General features: G+C 51.1%; 1 protein-coding gene and 5 non-coding genes across 6 annotated transcripts; all 6 read right to left on the reverse strand.

The window, feature by feature from the left end:
• Positions 1-86: 86 nt before the first annotated feature.
• Positions 87-12394, reverse strand: DKC1 (dyskerin pseudouridine synthase 1). The gene is made up of 15 exons (XM_086469814.1): positions 12342-12394; positions 12073-12134; positions 11689-11775; positions 11022-11113; positions 10352-10536; positions 9779-9843; positions 7632-7758; positions 7116-7246; positions 5959-6102; positions 5376-5496; positions 3987-4105; positions 2759-2862; positions 2276-2342; positions 1965-2117; positions 87-1465 (listed from the first exon to the last, which is right to left on the reverse strand). Exons 1-15 carry the CDS (start codon positions 12355-12357, stop codon positions 1394-1396), a joined length of 1545 nt encoding a protein of 514 aa, XP_086325940.1. The 5' UTR covers positions 12358-12394; the 3' UTR covers positions 87-1393.
• Positions 3588-3663, reverse strand: LOC147414890 (small nucleolar RNA SNORD83). Its single transcript, XR_015183811.1, has one exon. It is a non-coding gene; the product is annotated as a small nucleolar RNA SNORD83 (small nucleolar RNA).
• Positions 4882-5116, reverse strand: LOC147414891 (small nucleolar RNA SNORD17). The gene has a single exon (XR_015183805.1). It is a non-coding gene; the product is annotated as a small nucleolar RNA SNORD17 (small nucleolar RNA).
• Positions 6803-6941, reverse strand: LOC147414892 (small nucleolar RNA SNORA36 family). Its single transcript, XR_015183803.1, has one exon. It is a non-coding gene; the product is annotated as a small nucleolar RNA SNORA36 family (small nucleolar RNA).
• Positions 7353-7428, reverse strand: LOC147414893 (small nucleolar RNA SNORD83). Its single transcript, XR_015183810.1, has one exon. It is a non-coding gene; the product is annotated as a small nucleolar RNA SNORD83 (small nucleolar RNA).
• LOC147414894 (small nucleolar RNA SNORD17) lies at positions 9428-9674 on the reverse strand. Its single transcript, XR_015183804.1, has one exon. It is a non-coding gene; the product is annotated as a small nucleolar RNA SNORD17 (small nucleolar RNA).
• Positions 12395-17498: the final 5104 nt, after the last annotated feature.

A 17498-nucleotide genomic window follows, 5' to 3' on the forward strand; every position in this document is an offset into this window, starting at 1 on the left:
AGCTGCAGCATGCACATCCATTACACTGCCTTCCCTTCCCATGAACTGACCTCTTACAGGAGCCAGATGAACAAGAAAAGCACCTGTTCAAAAATAGGGCTTTTATTTTTATGTAAAAAAAAAGTAAATAAAAATTGACTTTTTTTTCTGCTTAGGTTCTGACAGCCACCAGCTGCTGGCCCCACTGCCTTGTGTATCCCTAGCATTAGAGGGGAGAAAAGTCAGTTAACACAAAAGCAATGCATGAGGCTAAGACAAACGTTACAGAATCTCTGCAGGAATGAAGCTCAGGAAAAGCAGCCTGGATCCCTCCCCATTAAAAGGGGCTAAAATCATGGCTCAGTACTACCCCTGTGACAGAGAAGAGACCTCCCACCCCCATCAAGCCACCCCAGATAAAAAAATTAGGACAAGTCTTTCTGAAACTGCTCAAGCCCCACACCCAGCGCCCCTTGCAGAGCTGCCTCTGGCCAAGCTTTTTCATCAGGGCTCTGGTCCCAACAGCCCTTTAGAAAAGCGTAATGGCCAGCTACCTTCTGGTCACTTCGCATCTGCCCCCCAGCAGCATGCCCAGTTCTAGCCTTCAAAGCATATTAGACATCAAAACCAGGGAAGGCAACTGAAAGCACTGCGGTCCCATTCCAACAACTGGGTAGAGGAGAGCAAAGAGCCATCACGAGGTACACACTGACAAGGTCACTGGGGCACTGGGACTGAGGATCAGCTGACAACAAGCAGGTTCCTGCACTATAAAGCAAAAAGCAGGAATTTAATGTCCTAATCCTTTTACAATAAAGTTAAAAAAAGTACTGAAGACGTGTCGGGGACTATTTGATCTCACCTAGCTGAGGGTCAAGCCAAGCTATGGTTAAAACAAACCAGAGCCCTTCAAATAACCGATTTGACTGTCCCCATCCAAACCTACTCAGATGGGCCATGACAAAGCCAGTCCTCCAGATACCAACACATTCTGCAACTGTCAAGTAACAGTTCCAGCCTTGGAAGAAAAGGAAGAAAGAGGCAGGACAAGAGGAAGGAGAAACATTACTCCTCCCTCTCAAGGTGAAAACAGAGACACTAATTAAAAGCCAGGAGCTACGGCTTCCCCGAAGATACCACTTCTATTGGCATTGTGATGTTCAGCTTTAAAAAGCAATCCAGTGCAGGGGCAGTCACACACCCTGCTCCTCTGGCAACCCTTAAAACAGGATGAGGAGGGGTACCTGAGCAGGGTATATCCTGGACAAACACACCCGCTCACTTGTATACACAGCAGAAAAGGAACTTGGCATTTGCTGGCCCCTCTGCCATGCAGCCAGTCCTCTTTGTCTCAAGGCCTCAGACTCCTCCCTCCCGACTGACGAGGTCGCCTGCTTTGGACAGATCCAGTTCCTTACTCCGAGCTCTCTTCTACCTCCTTTTGTTTCTTCTTCTTCTTCTTCTTCTTGGTGCTGGTCTCACTGGGCTGTGAAGAGGTTGGAGAGGTCAGGAAGGAATCAAAAAGGAATCCCCCACTGCTCATTTCAGGAGGAACAGCCCCATTCCAGAGGCAGTGCAGACTCCCCATGGCCGCAATCCTCCCTCACCACCATACAAGCACTCAAGCATACCAACTGAATGCCAGCACCATCCTCCCACACTGGCCCGTTACAGGGCACCAGAGCACAGAGGTGACCTGGCAGAAAAGTGTAGCCACCAACTGTCCCAGGGCACAGACGGCTGCTCACCCCATCCCTGCCCCATGGCAGATCCACCCCCACAAGCCCCACCTGCCTGATCTCCCACCATCCTCAAACAGTTCAGTTTACAAATGTACCCATACAGACATCTTTCGCTGCCTGTGAGGAGCCTGGCACTTTGGAGACACACAGCAGCATGCTGATGGGTTTATCTTGGAGGTATTAGGGACAGACAGCAATCTCTCCCATGCTTGGACCATACTACAACAGCACCCAGTTACATACCACTTCTATTTGCTCTCCCCCACTCTCAGCTGCCTCTTTGGCTGCCTTCTCTTTCTTCTTCTTTTTCTTTTCCTTTTTGCTCAGATCCTCTGGTGGTTGGGTGGCAGGGGATGGTGGGGTCTCCTCACTTTCACTCTCCAATTCTCGCTTCCTCTGTTAAGGGAACACATTGTCAGACACATCATCTTCCAAAGCAGCTCAAGTAATGGGAAAACTGTTTGCAAGCCTTTTCACAGCCTAAAGGAACAGGTGCGTATCCACTCTTCATCAGGACCCAAACCTTACAGCCAGGCAGCACTAACAATACTCACTTTTGGAGCCCTCTCCAGCTCTGAAACAGCACGGGGAACAGCAGCTGCCTCTTTCTTGGAAGCATCCCTGAAAGATAAGATCCCCAGGCTGAGCAGGGCAGCCGCTGCCTCGTGCTGCTCTGTACAAGTACAAAGCCCTGTCCCCTTCGCAAGGGTTCCGTAACCCACACCAGCTGCTGGGTTGGGAGGCTGATGTGGGGAAGACCTGTAGCCTGCACCAGGGCCAGCTGGGCTCAGTAACAGCAAAGCCTCCCCCATTTAGTTTAGCAGACTGACTCCCTCTAAAACCACAAGCACAGGCTAGAAAGGGATAACCGTCTGCTCGGGGCCCTTCCCTCCAGGCCTGCCCACTAGCAGCACATTCCCTGAGACTGCAAGAAATGCCTAACATGCTCCAAGCACAAACGGCAGCACCCAGCCCAGCCCTTGGTGCATGGGGCTCCCCTTTACGCACCATGAGGGAGCCACACACCCTGTACCCACCTGTAATCCACATACTCCTTCTTCCAGGAATCCGGTGTGCTCTCATTGGGCTTTCCATGCTTGTCCAGCAGACCCTTCTGGATCATCATCTTCTTTTGACTGGCCTGACAGGAACATGCAACAAGTCAGACTGCAGCTCCAGAGAGGAGAAATCCTCCCCAGGGCTTCAGCCAGTCAGCCTAAGAGTAGGTAATCAAGGAACAAGCCAAGCCAACAACTACAGTGTTACTGATTTAACACTTCTCCAAGGACCTTCTAAGAAATCACACAAAACATCTCCTGCATAGCAGCCTACCAACCTCAGACAGGAGGCATCTCCATCAGTAAATAAGGGCTACTTTGTGGGGGAAGTAACAGCAGTAGAATCGGGTGACTGCACATCATGGAGCTCAGATCTTTCGGTTTCTCCAGCTTAATGACCTGCCTCATTTCAGCTGAACCGCTCCAGCTGCAAATACAAGGCATTGCTGAAGACTCCAAGATGCTTGAACTGGCCCACGTTATCTCGCATCCGCTGTGAGATAGATGCGCATGCATCCCCACAGCTTTCTACACTGCACCTGAACCACAGGAATGGAATAAGCCACAGCAACTTGACACCGAGTTTTAAGTCCAAGCTGCATCACTTGTCACAGTGAAATGCCAGTCTGGCAGTTAAACTACCACTGCTGACCTGCTGATTTCCATGACTACCACATACTTGAGATGGGAGAGGAACCCAACACTCCTGCCCTTCAGGCACAATTCAAAGTCTCACAAGACAGTTTGAATTTTGGCACTGTTGCAGTTGTACCAGAAGGAAAAGCAGCTCCTTGCCCAGCCCCTCCAGAGCCATCAGTATGGGGTGACAGATGAAGGTCATCTTTGCACAGAGTGCTAATGCCATCCGCCTCACATCATTTGGCTCTCTGGTATACCAGAGGAGGGCTGGTGCTGTACAGACCTGAGGAGCCCACACCTAAGCATCAGCGGCAGACTCAGCTGGGCCTCAGGCATAGCTGCTCAGGCTCCACCAGGAGGGAAATCCTCGGTCCCACTAGCACTAGGCTGCCATGGCCCCAGCATTGGGAAGCGCCACCATCACAGCTCCAGAAGAGCACAGCAAAATTACACTAAGGCCCTGGAGAAGATATGGGCACAGCTCCGCCTGAGGGGCCCAAAGCTCCACATCCTGACAGCTGGGATCTCACTGCCACCCTGGGACTGGCAGCATCCCCACACCACTCACCTTGGGACCAAGACCCCATTTGCGGGGATATGTGTCTCTCTCCATGATCACCCTCTTAATCTTTGCCACAATGCCATGGTCGCAGGTAGAAATGACTGCTGTGGTCATCAAGGCAATGGCTGCAGAAGCAGGCAGAGAGTTCATTAACTGTTTAACAGAACTGTGGCAGCAACACAGGAACCTGCTGCATTCAGCCTGTTATTCCTCTGCCAGCACAAAGAGGAGCAATAGCCCCCACCAGTACCATTTCACCCCAAAACCTCACTGGAGGCAAGTTCTGGACTGATGCTTCAGAGAGCTGCCCTGCTCAAAGGCAGCCAGGACGTCAGTCACATATGAACCACACCATATAAGCAGAGCCTGTCTTGCTTACACCAGAAGACCAGTTCTGGATCAGTGAACACAGTAAGACCAACCATTTCCCAGTGGAGCACCAACACCACCACTGGATGAGGAAGAGCTCTGTAAGCAGCTGCTGGAGCACTTCCAGGCAGCTCAAGGAACCACGCCACTATAGAAAGGACTTTGTCAGCTCCCAAAACTTTGCAGAGCCAAACCAGAGGAGACTAATCCTACCAGTAAATTATGTTTTTCTTGCCAGGTCCCCGAGATGACCAGACTGCAGGCAGTACAAAAAGCAGAGTGGAACAGCTTGGCTGTGTCACACCTCCAAGGCCACTCAGTCCCACGGGTCTGGACAGAGCAGGAGGCCATGTAGCACTGAGCACCACGACAGACCATCTCTATAGTATGTCAGCACCTGTCATCTACACAGCTGCTTTGAAGACCCCGGTTAGAACAAAGCACCCTTTAGAGTCCCTTCACAGAAGCTAGTAGTTGCTAGAGTCCTTTTACACTGATCTGCCCATAAGTGTGATGTGCCAGGTGGCAGTATGTGATCAGACGTCATCCCTCATCTCAGTGGGGATGGAGGGGCTCCAACCCTGCCAGCACCACTTCAATCCTGCAGGCAGCCAGCCACACACCACAGCAGGCCCCAGCAGGACACTGGGAGACTGGAGGGTCTCTGGAGGCTGCACAGCACCCAGACCCTAGAACAGGAATCGGGGTGCTGCAGGAGGGCAGCACCACTGCACTCAGAGAATGGATAAACTTTGTCATCACCTCACACACAGAGCACATCTGAGCATCACGCAGCTGAAGCCAAGCTGAGGAACTCTTCACACCCTGCCAAGGACTGATGCAGCCACTATTTCTTAACATCCTGCCCAACACTGGCTGCCTTGAGCAGGTGTATATTCACAATCCCCATCAGGAAGCACTATTTAAACCTTCCACCCATGGGGACTCATTTGTTGTGTATTCACTGGAACTCAGTCTGTTATTTCTGCAGGTAGCTGGGCACAAGACGAACAAGGAGCTTCATACCTAGGCAGATAGCTTCTCCTTTCGTGGTGATGACAACAATCTCCTGGTTAAGCTCAATACCATCCTCATACCTCAGGACACCAGGGAGCATGATCTTGGCTCCATAGCAGATGGCATTAACCTGAAAATGTAGGGAACAGGAGGGCTTATAAGCTATTAGAGAATAAAAACAAGGCAAGAAGCGCCTCTAATATTTTAGCTTCCAATTGCCATTACTGTCCCAGCAATAACATCCCTACATATCTATTTCTTATTGTCCACTATATAAAACTTGGGAGCTTTGGGGGGGCTTTGGAAAAAGCAAGCAAAGTGAAGCACCCATCAGAGAAAATATGTGAGGCAGATCTCTTGTAACCATCAGCATCCTCCTGAAGTGAGGAGCACAGCCTCTCTGCCACTCAATTGATGGCTCTTGCCTCTAGCTGATCTGGCAGCGGCCCATACTAGGTCCTACACACCTCACAATCAGGACAGCACTGGACATCATGTGGATCCCGATCCCCCATTTATTATATTAGCTGTATAAGTTAGGAGTACACTTTGCAGTCTCTGGCTGTCAACTGGCACTATCTCAGGAACTCACCGCACTATCTTTCATGACTAGCCGCTTGTGTGAAGTGAGCAGTTTCTCCAAGGGCAGGATAACTCTTCGCAGGTAGCTGTCATCCTTGTTGTTGTCGTACTGCCACTGTGCATCGAGTACATCGTGCATAGTCACCATGTTGTCCTGCAAAGACAGTCCTCTAAACTCTCCTACCAGCCACCAACTTGAAACATACATAAGCAAACACCTGAAGTCCAACAGCAAATAGCATCCTGAAAGGGAGTGAAAAGCAGATGCCCAACTCAGGAGCATCAAAACTGCAACATGAAAGAGGCAAGAATACTGTCCAACAACAGCTTGAGGTCAGCCTGACTTATGCTACCACATACTTCAACCTTCCTAATCTCAGACAGCACTTGGATCTAGTGTACAATGTCTGTCCACATGAAACTTTAAAATATGACCAAACTTAAACAAATACCTGGGACTTCTAGACAGCGATTAGTGAGTAGAAGGCTAAATTAACCAGCTCTTCAATCTGTGACATGGAATAAATTCTTGAAGCAGCTGTAAGCACCCAACACCTGACATTCAGAAATGACTGCCAGTGATTACAGCTGCGGTAAAAGCACAGATGGGTGGGGAAGCACTTGCCCTCTGACATTTCTGCTTTGCAAGGAAAGAAATTAGTTCTGGAGTTTGGACAGGCAGCACAATTCAGCTATCACCAGACTGAAAAGACTGCACAAGCGTTCAAGATCACACAAGACTGCATCTCCCAGGCTCATTTCGACGAATGTGTTGCCTGCATTGTGCCCCGACACCAAGTGGTCACAATGGCTAAGCTGACAGCTCGCATGCCTCAACTTATGGCATGTGCATGGTTTGTAGGCTGAGAAACACAGGTGGCATAAAACAAACTTTCAGTCACCATGGTGCACTTCCCAGTCACTCACTGTCCCAAAGCTTAATTACCAGAACAGGGGTACCTGTTACCCTGAACTGAACTCAACACTTTGGTTACAGACTGCCTATGACAACAGCTCCCACGTTTTTGGGGCTACTCACAAAGCTCCTCCCAGCTGCCATGCACCTATACCTTCTCCTAATACTGTAAAACTAACGCGGCTCCAAGGAACTCTTACAATTCTGACAATTTCAAATTTGCTGGTTACAGTTAAGAGCTACCACTCTACCTTCTCTCCCAGGATGCCCGAGCGCACTCTGCGGAGCTCTTGCATCTGGCCCCCCACACCAAGCAGCAAACCAAGGTGAACACAGAGTGTTCGGATATACGTGCCTGCTTCACAGCTCACCCAGAAGATACCTGAAACACAAGACAGGACAGGAGAGTATTTAAATACGTACCTAGAAATGAACCACATCTAGAAGGTTCCCAGGAGAGAAGCCAACCATTATGCCCAACCATTCAGAGCCATCAGCCTGGGGTGATAGATGAAGGTCATCTTTGCACCGAGTGCTAATGCCATCTAATTGACATCATTTGGCTCTTCAATAAAGGATGCAGCAGTAAAAAAATAGATGGTATTTGCTTCTCAGCACACCAAAGTAATGCGTGAAGCAGTTACCACTTTATGGTGGTGAGGAATTAGGTCTCAAGACATCTGCCAAGAATAGGAAGCAGCCCATTTCAGAGGAAATTTTATCAGCTGTCAGCTTAATAGGAAGAAGGCAGGAAAGCCCTGTTTTACCTAATCTTCTCTCAGGATCATACTCCACCAGCTTGCTCTCATAGATGGTTCTGACTCTCAGTTGTCGTTTGACAGCAGCAATGAGGGGAGGTCGCTGAAACAGGGCACCTGTCAGAGTTTCTATTGCCTGAGGATAAAAGCAGAAGAAGTAACAGCTCACACCTGTGCCCTAACATAGGAGCACCTTGGGATCTCCAGCAACTACAACCACTTTTGTGAGGAAGAAACCATAAGGTTTATCATAATTTGACTGGTTCATCATTTGAGAAGTCATGGCAGTCTGGCAGTCCGCCAACTGGAAAAGAGGAAACATAACCCCCATATTTAAAAATGGAAAAAAGGAAAACCCAGGGAACTACAGGCCAGTCAGTCTCACCTCTGTACCTAGCAAGACCACGGAGTGAACCCTCCTGGAAACTATACTAGGGTACATGGAAAATAAGGAGGTGACTGGTAACAGCCAACACTGCTTCAGCAAGGCAAAACCATGCCTGACAAATTTGGTGGCCTTCTACAACAGGGTTACAGCGTTGGTGGGTAAGGGAAGAGCAACTGATGTCATCTACCCAGACTTGTGCAAAGCATTTGACACTGTCCCACACGACATCCTTGTCACTAAACTGGAGAGATATGAATTTCACAAACGGACCACTCGGTGGATCAGGAATTGGCTAGATGGTTGCACTCAAAGGGTTGCGGTCAATGGCTCAATGTCCAAGTGGAGATCAGTGACGAGTGGCATTCCTCTAGGGTCAGTATTGGGACCAGTGCTCTTTAACATCTTTGTCGGCGACACGGACAGCGTGATCAAGTGCCCCCTCAGCAAGTCTGCCAATCACACCAAGCTGTGGAGGGAGGGAAGGGAGGCCATCCAGAGGGACCTCGACAGGCTGGAGAGGTGGGCCCAGGCCAATCTCACGAAGTTTAACAAGGCCAAGTGCAAGGTCCTGCACCTGGGTCGGGGCAATGCCAAGCACAGAGACAGGCTGGGCAATGAGTGGATCGAGAGCAGCCCTGCAAAAAAGGACTTGGGGGTGCTGGTAGGTGAAAAACTGCATGAGCCAGCAATGTGCACTCGCAGCCCAGAAAGCCAATTGCATCCTGGGCTACATCAAAAGAAGCATGACCAGCAGGTCGAGGGAGGAGATTCTCCCCTTCTGGTCTGGTAAGACCCTACCTGGAGCACTGCGTTCAGCTCTGGGGCCACCAGCATAAGACATGAATCTGCTCAAGTGGATCCAGAGGAGGCCATGAAGATGATCAGGGTGCTGGAGCACCTCCCCTGTGAGGATAGGCTGAGAGAGTTGGGGTTCTTCACCCTGGAGAAGGCTCCGGGGAGACCTTAGAGGGGCCTTCCAGTGCTTAAAGGCGGGCTACAGGAAAGGTGGAGAGGGACTCTTGATCAGGGAGGGTAGCGATAGGACAAGTGGTAATGGCTTTAAACTGAAAGAGGGGAGATTTAGATTAGATACTAGGAAGAAGTTCTTTACTGTGACAATAGTGAGGCACTGGCACAGGTTGCCCAGAGAAGCTGTGGCTGCCACCACCCCAGCAGTGTTCAAGGCCAGGCTGGATGGGGCTGGGAGCAACCTGGTCTGGGGGAAGGTGTCACTGCCCATGGCAGGGGGGATGGAACTAAATGTTCTTTAAAGGTCCTTTCCAGCCCAAACCATTCTATGATTCTATGAATTTGGTGATGTCATAGTAAATAAACCCAATCTGAACCAATGATGTGGTTAAAATGCTACCCCAGCTGGCAGTGAGCACAGCTGGGCTTTTTCATCAGGTGGCAGTATGTGATCAGACATCATCCCTCATCTCAGTGGGGATGGAGCCCACCAAAGAGGGGCTCCAACCCTGCCAGGACCACTTCAATCCTGCAGGCAGCCAGCCACACACCACAGCAGGCCCCAGCAGGACACTGGGAGACTGGAGGGTCTCTGGAGGCTGCACAGCACCCAGACCCTAGAACAGGAATCAGGGTGCTGCAGGAGGGCAGCACCACTGCACTCAGAGAATGGATAAACTTTGTCATCACCTCACACACAGAGCACATCTGAGCTCCGCTCCTGCCCTCTCATCTCCCCCTGATGCTGAACACTTTGCATGTAAAGTGCCAGCACGGCTAAGAACATGCCGAGACTTACCCTGGCAAGCTGAGCCTCACTTTCAATTGCATTGTGCAGCCGAACAATTCCCACGTACTCTTTGCCTGAAAGAATGACAAGAGCAGTCAGGAGCGGCTGCTTGCATTTAATGTTGACCTCAAGGTCCACACTGCTTAATAGCCACACATCCACAGAGCCCCAAAATTTTCACAATCACCTCACCTACAAAGCACATACAGTTTATTACGGATTTGGTTATTCTTCCAACAAAATAAATCTAAGCAACGTTTATTTCTTCATCAAGTTTTATTTCACTGGACTGGTAGAGGCTGAGGCCGTAAGCTCAGTTAGTACATGAAACCAGTCTGTCAGAAGTGCTTTCACTGACTTAAAACAGCAGAAGCCCCAGAGAAGCAATCAAAAAAAAAGCTTGTGACTGCATGGATGCACCCTCATCGGCTTGGAATGAGAAGGATAAGCAACCCTTAAGCTCATGGCACTGAAGACCAAGGGTAGCCCTTTCAAAGACCAGAAATCTCCATTTTGTCTGCAAAAGAACTCCACACCTCTCCAGTCACTTAGACTGCAAATGGTCCTGGGCAATAAACGTACCTGCGCTCTGCTGAGATTTGACCAGTCGTGTTGCCCTCTCAATGCACACAATGAGGCACCCAGTCACCTTAGGATCCAGAGTGCCACTGTGTCCAGTCTTCTCTACTCGAAGGATGCGTCGGATCCAAGCAACCACCTCATGGGAAGATGGATTGGAAGGTTTGTCAAGGTTAATAAAGCCAGACCTATGGTGCAAGATGACAGAGAGCAGGAGTTAAGCATCAGGGCAAACAGAGCAAAAGCACAAAAAAAAAAAAAAAAGACAGTATTTGTCATGGCTGCAAAGAAATGTATTTCTATACAGCCAAATAAGCAATGGGCCTCACAGCTGTCCTCAGTGAGCCCATGTCAAGATGCTCTGCATACAGCACACGATATATTCCACAGTCAAAGAATTCTCTTCTCCTCAGACTGCTCATCACTACTCAGCACTTAAACCAAACCAAATGTTGCAAACGAACTCCAAGCAGTCTCAAAGCCTAGCAGGCCAAAGGACTTTCTGTAAGATCCCAGAGAATTCCTCAAGTGTTTGCATGTCCATCCACAACCTCAGAACAAAGCAAACTTTACAGAAAGTGACCAGCATTTAGACATTTACCGGTTAGTAGAAAGGCAGAACAGAAAACGTTTTGAAAGAAAAATAAACCACTCTGGCCCTTATTGCACTCACCTAACATAGTCAGAAATCTCTCTCTTCAGGGGGTTAGCACCAGAAGAAAGAGGTGTGTAGTGTGCTGTCATCACATTTAACTTGTCAAAGTTCTACAAAATCCAAGCAAAAGTTACAAGCGTTGAGCTCACCTTGGTTTCAGAGTTGCTTTGCCCCAATACATCTCCCCAGTTACACATCGGATTTGTACACTTAAGTGAAAGAACCTCTTTCAACATGAAAATGACCCAACGATGAACGACAACGTTTTACAGAAAGAAAGAAAGAAAAAGTCCCGCACTGAAAGAGATAGGGATGCAGCAGAATACCAACCTTTACCATGCAGGATAAATCCAGTGTGCCCCAGAAACGTAACGCAAGCAACTAAGAAGTCTACACAGAGCCCAGGCCACTATCAGTCTGAAACAAATAGCTGAAAAACTGTGATGGGAGTTTTACAGATGGTCAACTTAGAAAGCAGGCATGCAAATAGTACTGCTGGACAAACTCTGTAACGTGGCTTCTGTATGTACAGGGTTTGCCCCTGCTTTGAGTGTCATGTATGCTGCGCATGTATTTCTCAGCAGCAGGGCTACACAGAGGAGCTGTGCATCTCCACGGGCCTGTACCGAGAGAAGACAAAGCCGGAGCAGGGACAGGCCATGAGATGGCCTGTAACCCAACCTACCTTCAGCAGCAAGGGCCACTGAGAAGTGTCCAGCCGGGCAATCCGGGACTCGGGCTTGATGAAGAATTCCTCCGTGTGCTGAATGTCCTGAGAGCGGACGAATTTACCGGAGATCAGCGAAGGGAAGCCCGCAGGCCCGCGCTCCCACCCGCCGCCTCCACGCGGCCCCTGAACTGCGCCCGAAGCGGCGGCTCCGCTGCCGCCGCGCGGCCTCTGCGCGCCGAGCGGCCACACTCCCGCCGGTGACGGCGGGGGGAAGCCTGTTTGGGCACGCTGAGGCACCGCTACTCCCAGCCCTACCCCTAAGCCCCACGGACCTTCCCACCGCGCCGCCACAGATCGGGCTGGGACGAGCCCAGGTACTCCGAGCAGCCCCGCACTCACCGCTACGTCCTCATCAGGAAGCACCCGCTTCTCCTTCTTCCGCCGCTTCTTCAGGCTGGAACCTGGAGGGAACGACACGCTGAGCGTCCCCACCGAGGCCCCACCGCGGCGGGAGCACGACAGGCCCGAGAGGGCGCGAACCCTCCAGGTCGGGCGCGCCGCAGACCCTCCCCCACGTGGCGCCACGGCGCCCCCGAGCCCCGCCTGGGACACCTCCCCGCTGGGGCTCCCGCCCACGCACCACCCTGGCGGTTCCCGCCGCACCTTACCGTCCACCTCCGCCATGGCTGTGCCGCGTGCTACTGCCGCCACGGCGCAGGGAACGGAAGGGCCGCCCCTACCCGACAAGCCCCGCGCCAGCACGTGACCGGTCCCTGCCAGCGCCGGCGGTGAGCGGCCGCCCGCCGCATCGCAGGGACCTACCCGAGCTCGGCCCCGGCCTCGCTCCCTGCGCCGGCAGCAGGGCCCGGATGACCCGCCGGGCGCGCGTCACGTCGCTCAGAGCTGCCGGAGGGTGCGTGCGGTGCGGCGGGCGGTCCTGCTCTGGGCCGGGCGGGGAGCGCGAGGGCAGCGGGCGCGCTGGAGGGGAGCTTCCCCCGCCGCCGCCGGTGACCGGCCTCGGGTGTCCCCCTGGCTGCTGCCGGCGCCCCAGGGCAGGGTTGGCAGAGTCGTTTAACCTGGGAGCAGTGAACTCGGTTATCCTCTTCTGCAACCTGTACGGCGAAGCAGGAAGTTAATAACACGCTCTATGGACCCTCCCGTTGAGGGTCCAGCTCTGTTTTGTGAGGGTGGACTTCTACCATTGCTGCACTCCCAGACTGGGCGGCGTGTCCTGGCATTCCTGCTGGTACCAGATGAAACCGTCGGGCTGTTTCCTTGTAATGTTTCTGTATCCCCAAGACAAATCCGATAATGCATTCATCTCCATCTAAGAGGCTGGTCCTAGTGGGGATGTTGAGGGAGGGTCGCAATCACGACAAACTTACCTACACAGTTGCAGATAAGCTGGCACTTCTTTATTGCAGCGCTGGGAAGCACGGGGGATAGCTCATCCTAACGTGCTTCAGTTACATCAAAAATTCGACTTTTTTGTATCCTTTTTCTGCAAAGTCGTGATCTTTAACGTATCTTAACATGAGCATGCATGTTATGCCCGCTATTAATTTTGACATCTACAATGATTGGTCCACCCTATTATATAACTTAATAATTAATATTCCTATACTAATATAATGATTGGTTATTTTACTGATCAAAATCTCTGATATACAAATCAGTATGGGCAGGATGTGAGAGTCTTCATAGCAACATTCCTTTGTTTCTATGGTTTCATCACATAAGATAACTAGCTGAGAATGTACAATTCCACCCCTTGTACCTGTCTCTCTGCCTCCCCTTTCTGTGTTCTGTATAGTTTCACAATCCGCAGGAGCTTTAGCTTTGGCCATCTTCATAAGGCCTGCATCTGCTGTCTCTTAGCATAAGTGGGGTTTTGTATATTTGTTACCATAATGTAAATTAATTGAATCAGGAAATAATTAAATACAAGACATTAGTTGTTCATTAAAAGCAATTAATTATCAATGAAAAGTAATTATCTGTTCAAAAGTCAGACCTGATTATAACAGGGACAAAGGTCCCAGGTACAGCTAAATGCCTGCCAAACACTATTTTTGCTGGCGATATCCCTGGAGGTTGGTGAGGGCATTTCTAATTTCCCATAGTGCTATTCCTAAAACTTCAGGCCACAGCCCTTTGTACATGCAGAACTGCACGGTGTCCAGGCAGCTCCACGGCAGTCCAGCACCCCGGAGTGCCTGTCCTTGGGGAACGCTGCACAGCATGCCGGCAGACACACAGGGTGCGAGACCACCCTGCCGAGCAGGGTGAGGGGGCTCCTGCTTACGCCTGCTCGTGGAGGTGGCATCAGCCGCTGTCACTGTAACTCGCCCCAAATGGTCTCTGCCCATTTAGGCACCTGAAACAGAGAAAGCAGCAGTGGATGTGATCAGGCTCTGATCTGTTCTGTCCCAGGATTTAAGTGTCCCAGAGAATTCTGCCAAAGGGCGGCCCTGTAGCTCGTGGGACTGTGGGAGAAGGAAACAGCCCGGGGGCACCACCCACACGGACCCCAGAGCCTCTCCTGGGGTCCTGCTGGCAGACAAGGCCGTACAGCAGAGCTCATCTGCTTGGATTTTGCCTTTCTGCTTTGGGACTACAAATTTTCAGGCATGATAACTCTCAATACCTAACAGTGAGTAGTTTACTCTGCCAGAAGATAAATGTTCTGACCAGTAGCAATATTAGGATCTGGGCCCTTCCCGTTCTTCATTGGGTCCCTTCATTGTCTCTGGGCAGGACGTTTCTTCTCTTATCTCTAAGGTTGCTGCATCAGCTGACGATGGTAGTGGCCTTCTTTACTTCCTTATCTTCCAGTTCAAACCAGCTCTGGGGCCTTCTTTTACTCAACTAGCTAAAAGTTCAGCATATCTGGGTGAAAGTTCACAGCTTGCTGCCTAAGGCTTCAACAAATTTAGCTACTAATGCTAAGTTCTGTGTAAGTAGTATACCAAATTGCACAACAGGCTTGCAGTGGCGGTTGCAGATCAGGGCAGTCAGCACCAGGAACAGAAGACAGACGGCTATGAGGGCCATGTTTTGCAGCTGTGGCCCAGACTTCATCTGCAGGGTTCCCTGGAAAGCCTGTAAAATCAGATTAGAGTGGGAAAATAATGGACTAGGTCAGGGGCCTAGAAAAGTCCTGGGGTGCTTGGCTGCATTCAGCACCAACAGACACGCTCCCTAGGCTGGAGGATGCTGCTTGGACCATCACCTCCCCTAGGCCTGCCTGGCTGTGTGAGCTGGCACAGGCAGGACGCAGGAACAACCACAAAACCGCAGATGAAATGCAAAGAGTGAATTTATTCTTGTTACCTCGCGATGTTGGGGATCTCCGCAGCAGCACCCGTGCAGAGGCACATAAGTGGGGATGCAGGCACCGTGGAGGTCGGTCCTGCTCATGAGCAAAAAGCTAACACCCTGCTGCTTTTTGCCTGTTATATCAGGGGTTTAGCAGGTGTATTTTTCCACTGTGCTTTGATCTTTCCCACAGCAGGGCAGGAATCGCAAGTGTGTTCAACAAGGTGCTTCTGAGTCCATCACAGGCCTATGTTTTCTGAACACAGGTGTTCTACTTGTCAAACACCCCGAACTAAACCACAATTAGTGTGATAGATGTGTTTTTCATCACCCCAGCTGCAAGTCACTTGAGCATGTTTCCAATCCTCCTCGCCAGTCTTCCATCCTTTTCCCATACTGCCTGACCAAGAAGGATCTGCAGAGCACTTTGGAGCATCCTCATCCAGCGGCCGAGGCAGCCTGGGAGGAGGAGTACTCATTGAGAGCAAGCCTCGCCTCGCCTCGCCTGGAGAGAGCAGGTGTGGGGGAAGGTGAAGTATGGACATACAGTGGGATTGTAGGGCATGGCTTTGAAACGTGCTGCCCTGAGCACATCCTGGAGGCAGGATGCCTTGGCTCCAGGCTCCTCTTGCACTCAGGGCTAGAAACAGGCTGGTAACAATGTGGGGCAGGAGGCGAGAGATATGGAGAGCGGCGAGAAGCCCCGCAATTCATCATGGAATACGTAGTAGGAAGGAGAAATGTGACAAGAGACACCGGACAGACAGAAAAGGGACATCTAAGTCTGTTCATTCCCTCCCGCTTACATATGGGGAAGCTGAGGCGGAGGAGGCAGTGAGCAGCTTGGCCCTAGCTGCACATCTGAGCCAGGAATTAAGCTGTGCTTTGCCACGTTCGCTTTGCTCTTTGTCAGCCACGGTCCCTGCTCAGGTGCTCTCTTCAGCATGCTGCTGCCTGTTTCTGTCAATGCTGCCAACTTTTTCTGAAAATGGTGCCCAGCTGCAATACCTGCATGTATCCCCCACGCCTGGCTCAGGTGGGGGCTGCTTACCAGGGGTTCTCCACCCATCACAGGAGAAGCCGGATTCAGAAGCAGCCCGTGGGTAATCTGGCCAGGGCTCAGCACGGAAACACCTCACACACTTTGGATTGAAAAATAAGCTCTGCCTGGGCTACGCTAGAAACTCGTGGCAGGGATGCGTTTTGTCTTCCTGCAGACACACAGATAGCTGCACAATCCCTGGACCACCCAGCCCAGGCAATCCTAGCAGCTGAGTCATGAAAGAGAACAAGATCCCTGGTGTCCAGGAGGATTTGGCCAGGCAGCCCCCGCCACAGCAGGGCTATCTGTGGAGCGGTGACTGGGCAGGGCATCCCCTGGCTGAGAGGCAGAGGGTTTTGTGCTGGTCCAGCCGTTCGCCTGCACAGAAACGTCTGTGGCCTGGGGGAGGCTGTGGCACATCTTAGATCCACATAGCGCTGGGAGGAAACAGTGTCTGGTCTCCATTCCCCACAAGATAAATGCCAAGAGACACTTCCAGTAACGGATGCCAGAGCTTGGCTGGCTCTGACACATCTGCCCGCCTGCCCACAGCCCCTTGCCAGTGCTCTCGCTCAGCACAGCACTTTCACTGCTTCCTGGGTGGCTGGAGAACATCCTGGAGCTGATCCGGGCTGGTTGGTGAAGGCTGCTCGGTCACCTGCAGAGATTTCAGCCCCGTTTCCTCTTTGAAAATAGTCCAGAGGGAGCTCTGGTGCACGCGGCCTCTGATCTGTCTGCTTCACCAGACAAAAGTGCCACAACACAGCAGCCTGTTTCCGGAGGCAGGGTGGGCCTGAATATCCACTGGTACAGGCAGGGACTGTGCCTCTCTTCACCAAGCAGAGATGGGTGCTGGCCCTGAGAGACAAGGAGCCAGGACCACACAGAGCAGCCAGTCCTGTGAGACTGACTACACCTTCATCTGAGCCAGCTCCTGGGTGGGCTTGTGGTCCTCACCAAGTTTGTGTGGCCATGTGAAGGACAGTCTGAATTTTTGCCTTAAACAACCTGCTTTGCAGATTTTATGTATGTGTCTTCAACAAAAGACATATATTTTGTTTTACAGTGCAATTTTTACGTGTTAGCCCTGAAAACAGCCTGCTTTGCAAAAAACAACCTGCTTTGCAATAAACCAGCCTGCTCCAAGGAGAGAAGAGGGTGGAGTGGTGTTTCCCCTTCAGAAACTTTAGTTGGGATGATTGATAAGGGGTCTTCAGTTGGAATGGCTACCCAACCTCCCCTATCCAGACAAACCCTGCAGAAGAGAAGTGTTTCTGGACTTAGGGAGGCCCACTCCCTCATCTACAGGTGTACACTAGACTTGAGGAGGTCCACTGCCTTATCTATAGTGGAGAGAACCCCCTTGGAACCCCCAAAATGTTGCATACCGCGCCTGCATCATAAGTAGCATGAAAAGTGAGAAGAGGAGGGGATAACGTGAACAGAACTCATTCATATTGATGGC

This window comes from Leptosomus discolor, chromosome 9 (genome assembly GCF_034619465.1).
Source record: "Leptosomus discolor isolate bLepDis1 chromosome 9, bLepDis1.hap2, whole genome shotgun sequence".
NCBI lineage: Eukaryota > Metazoa > Chordata > Aves > Leptosomiformes > Leptosomidae > Leptosomus > Leptosomus discolor.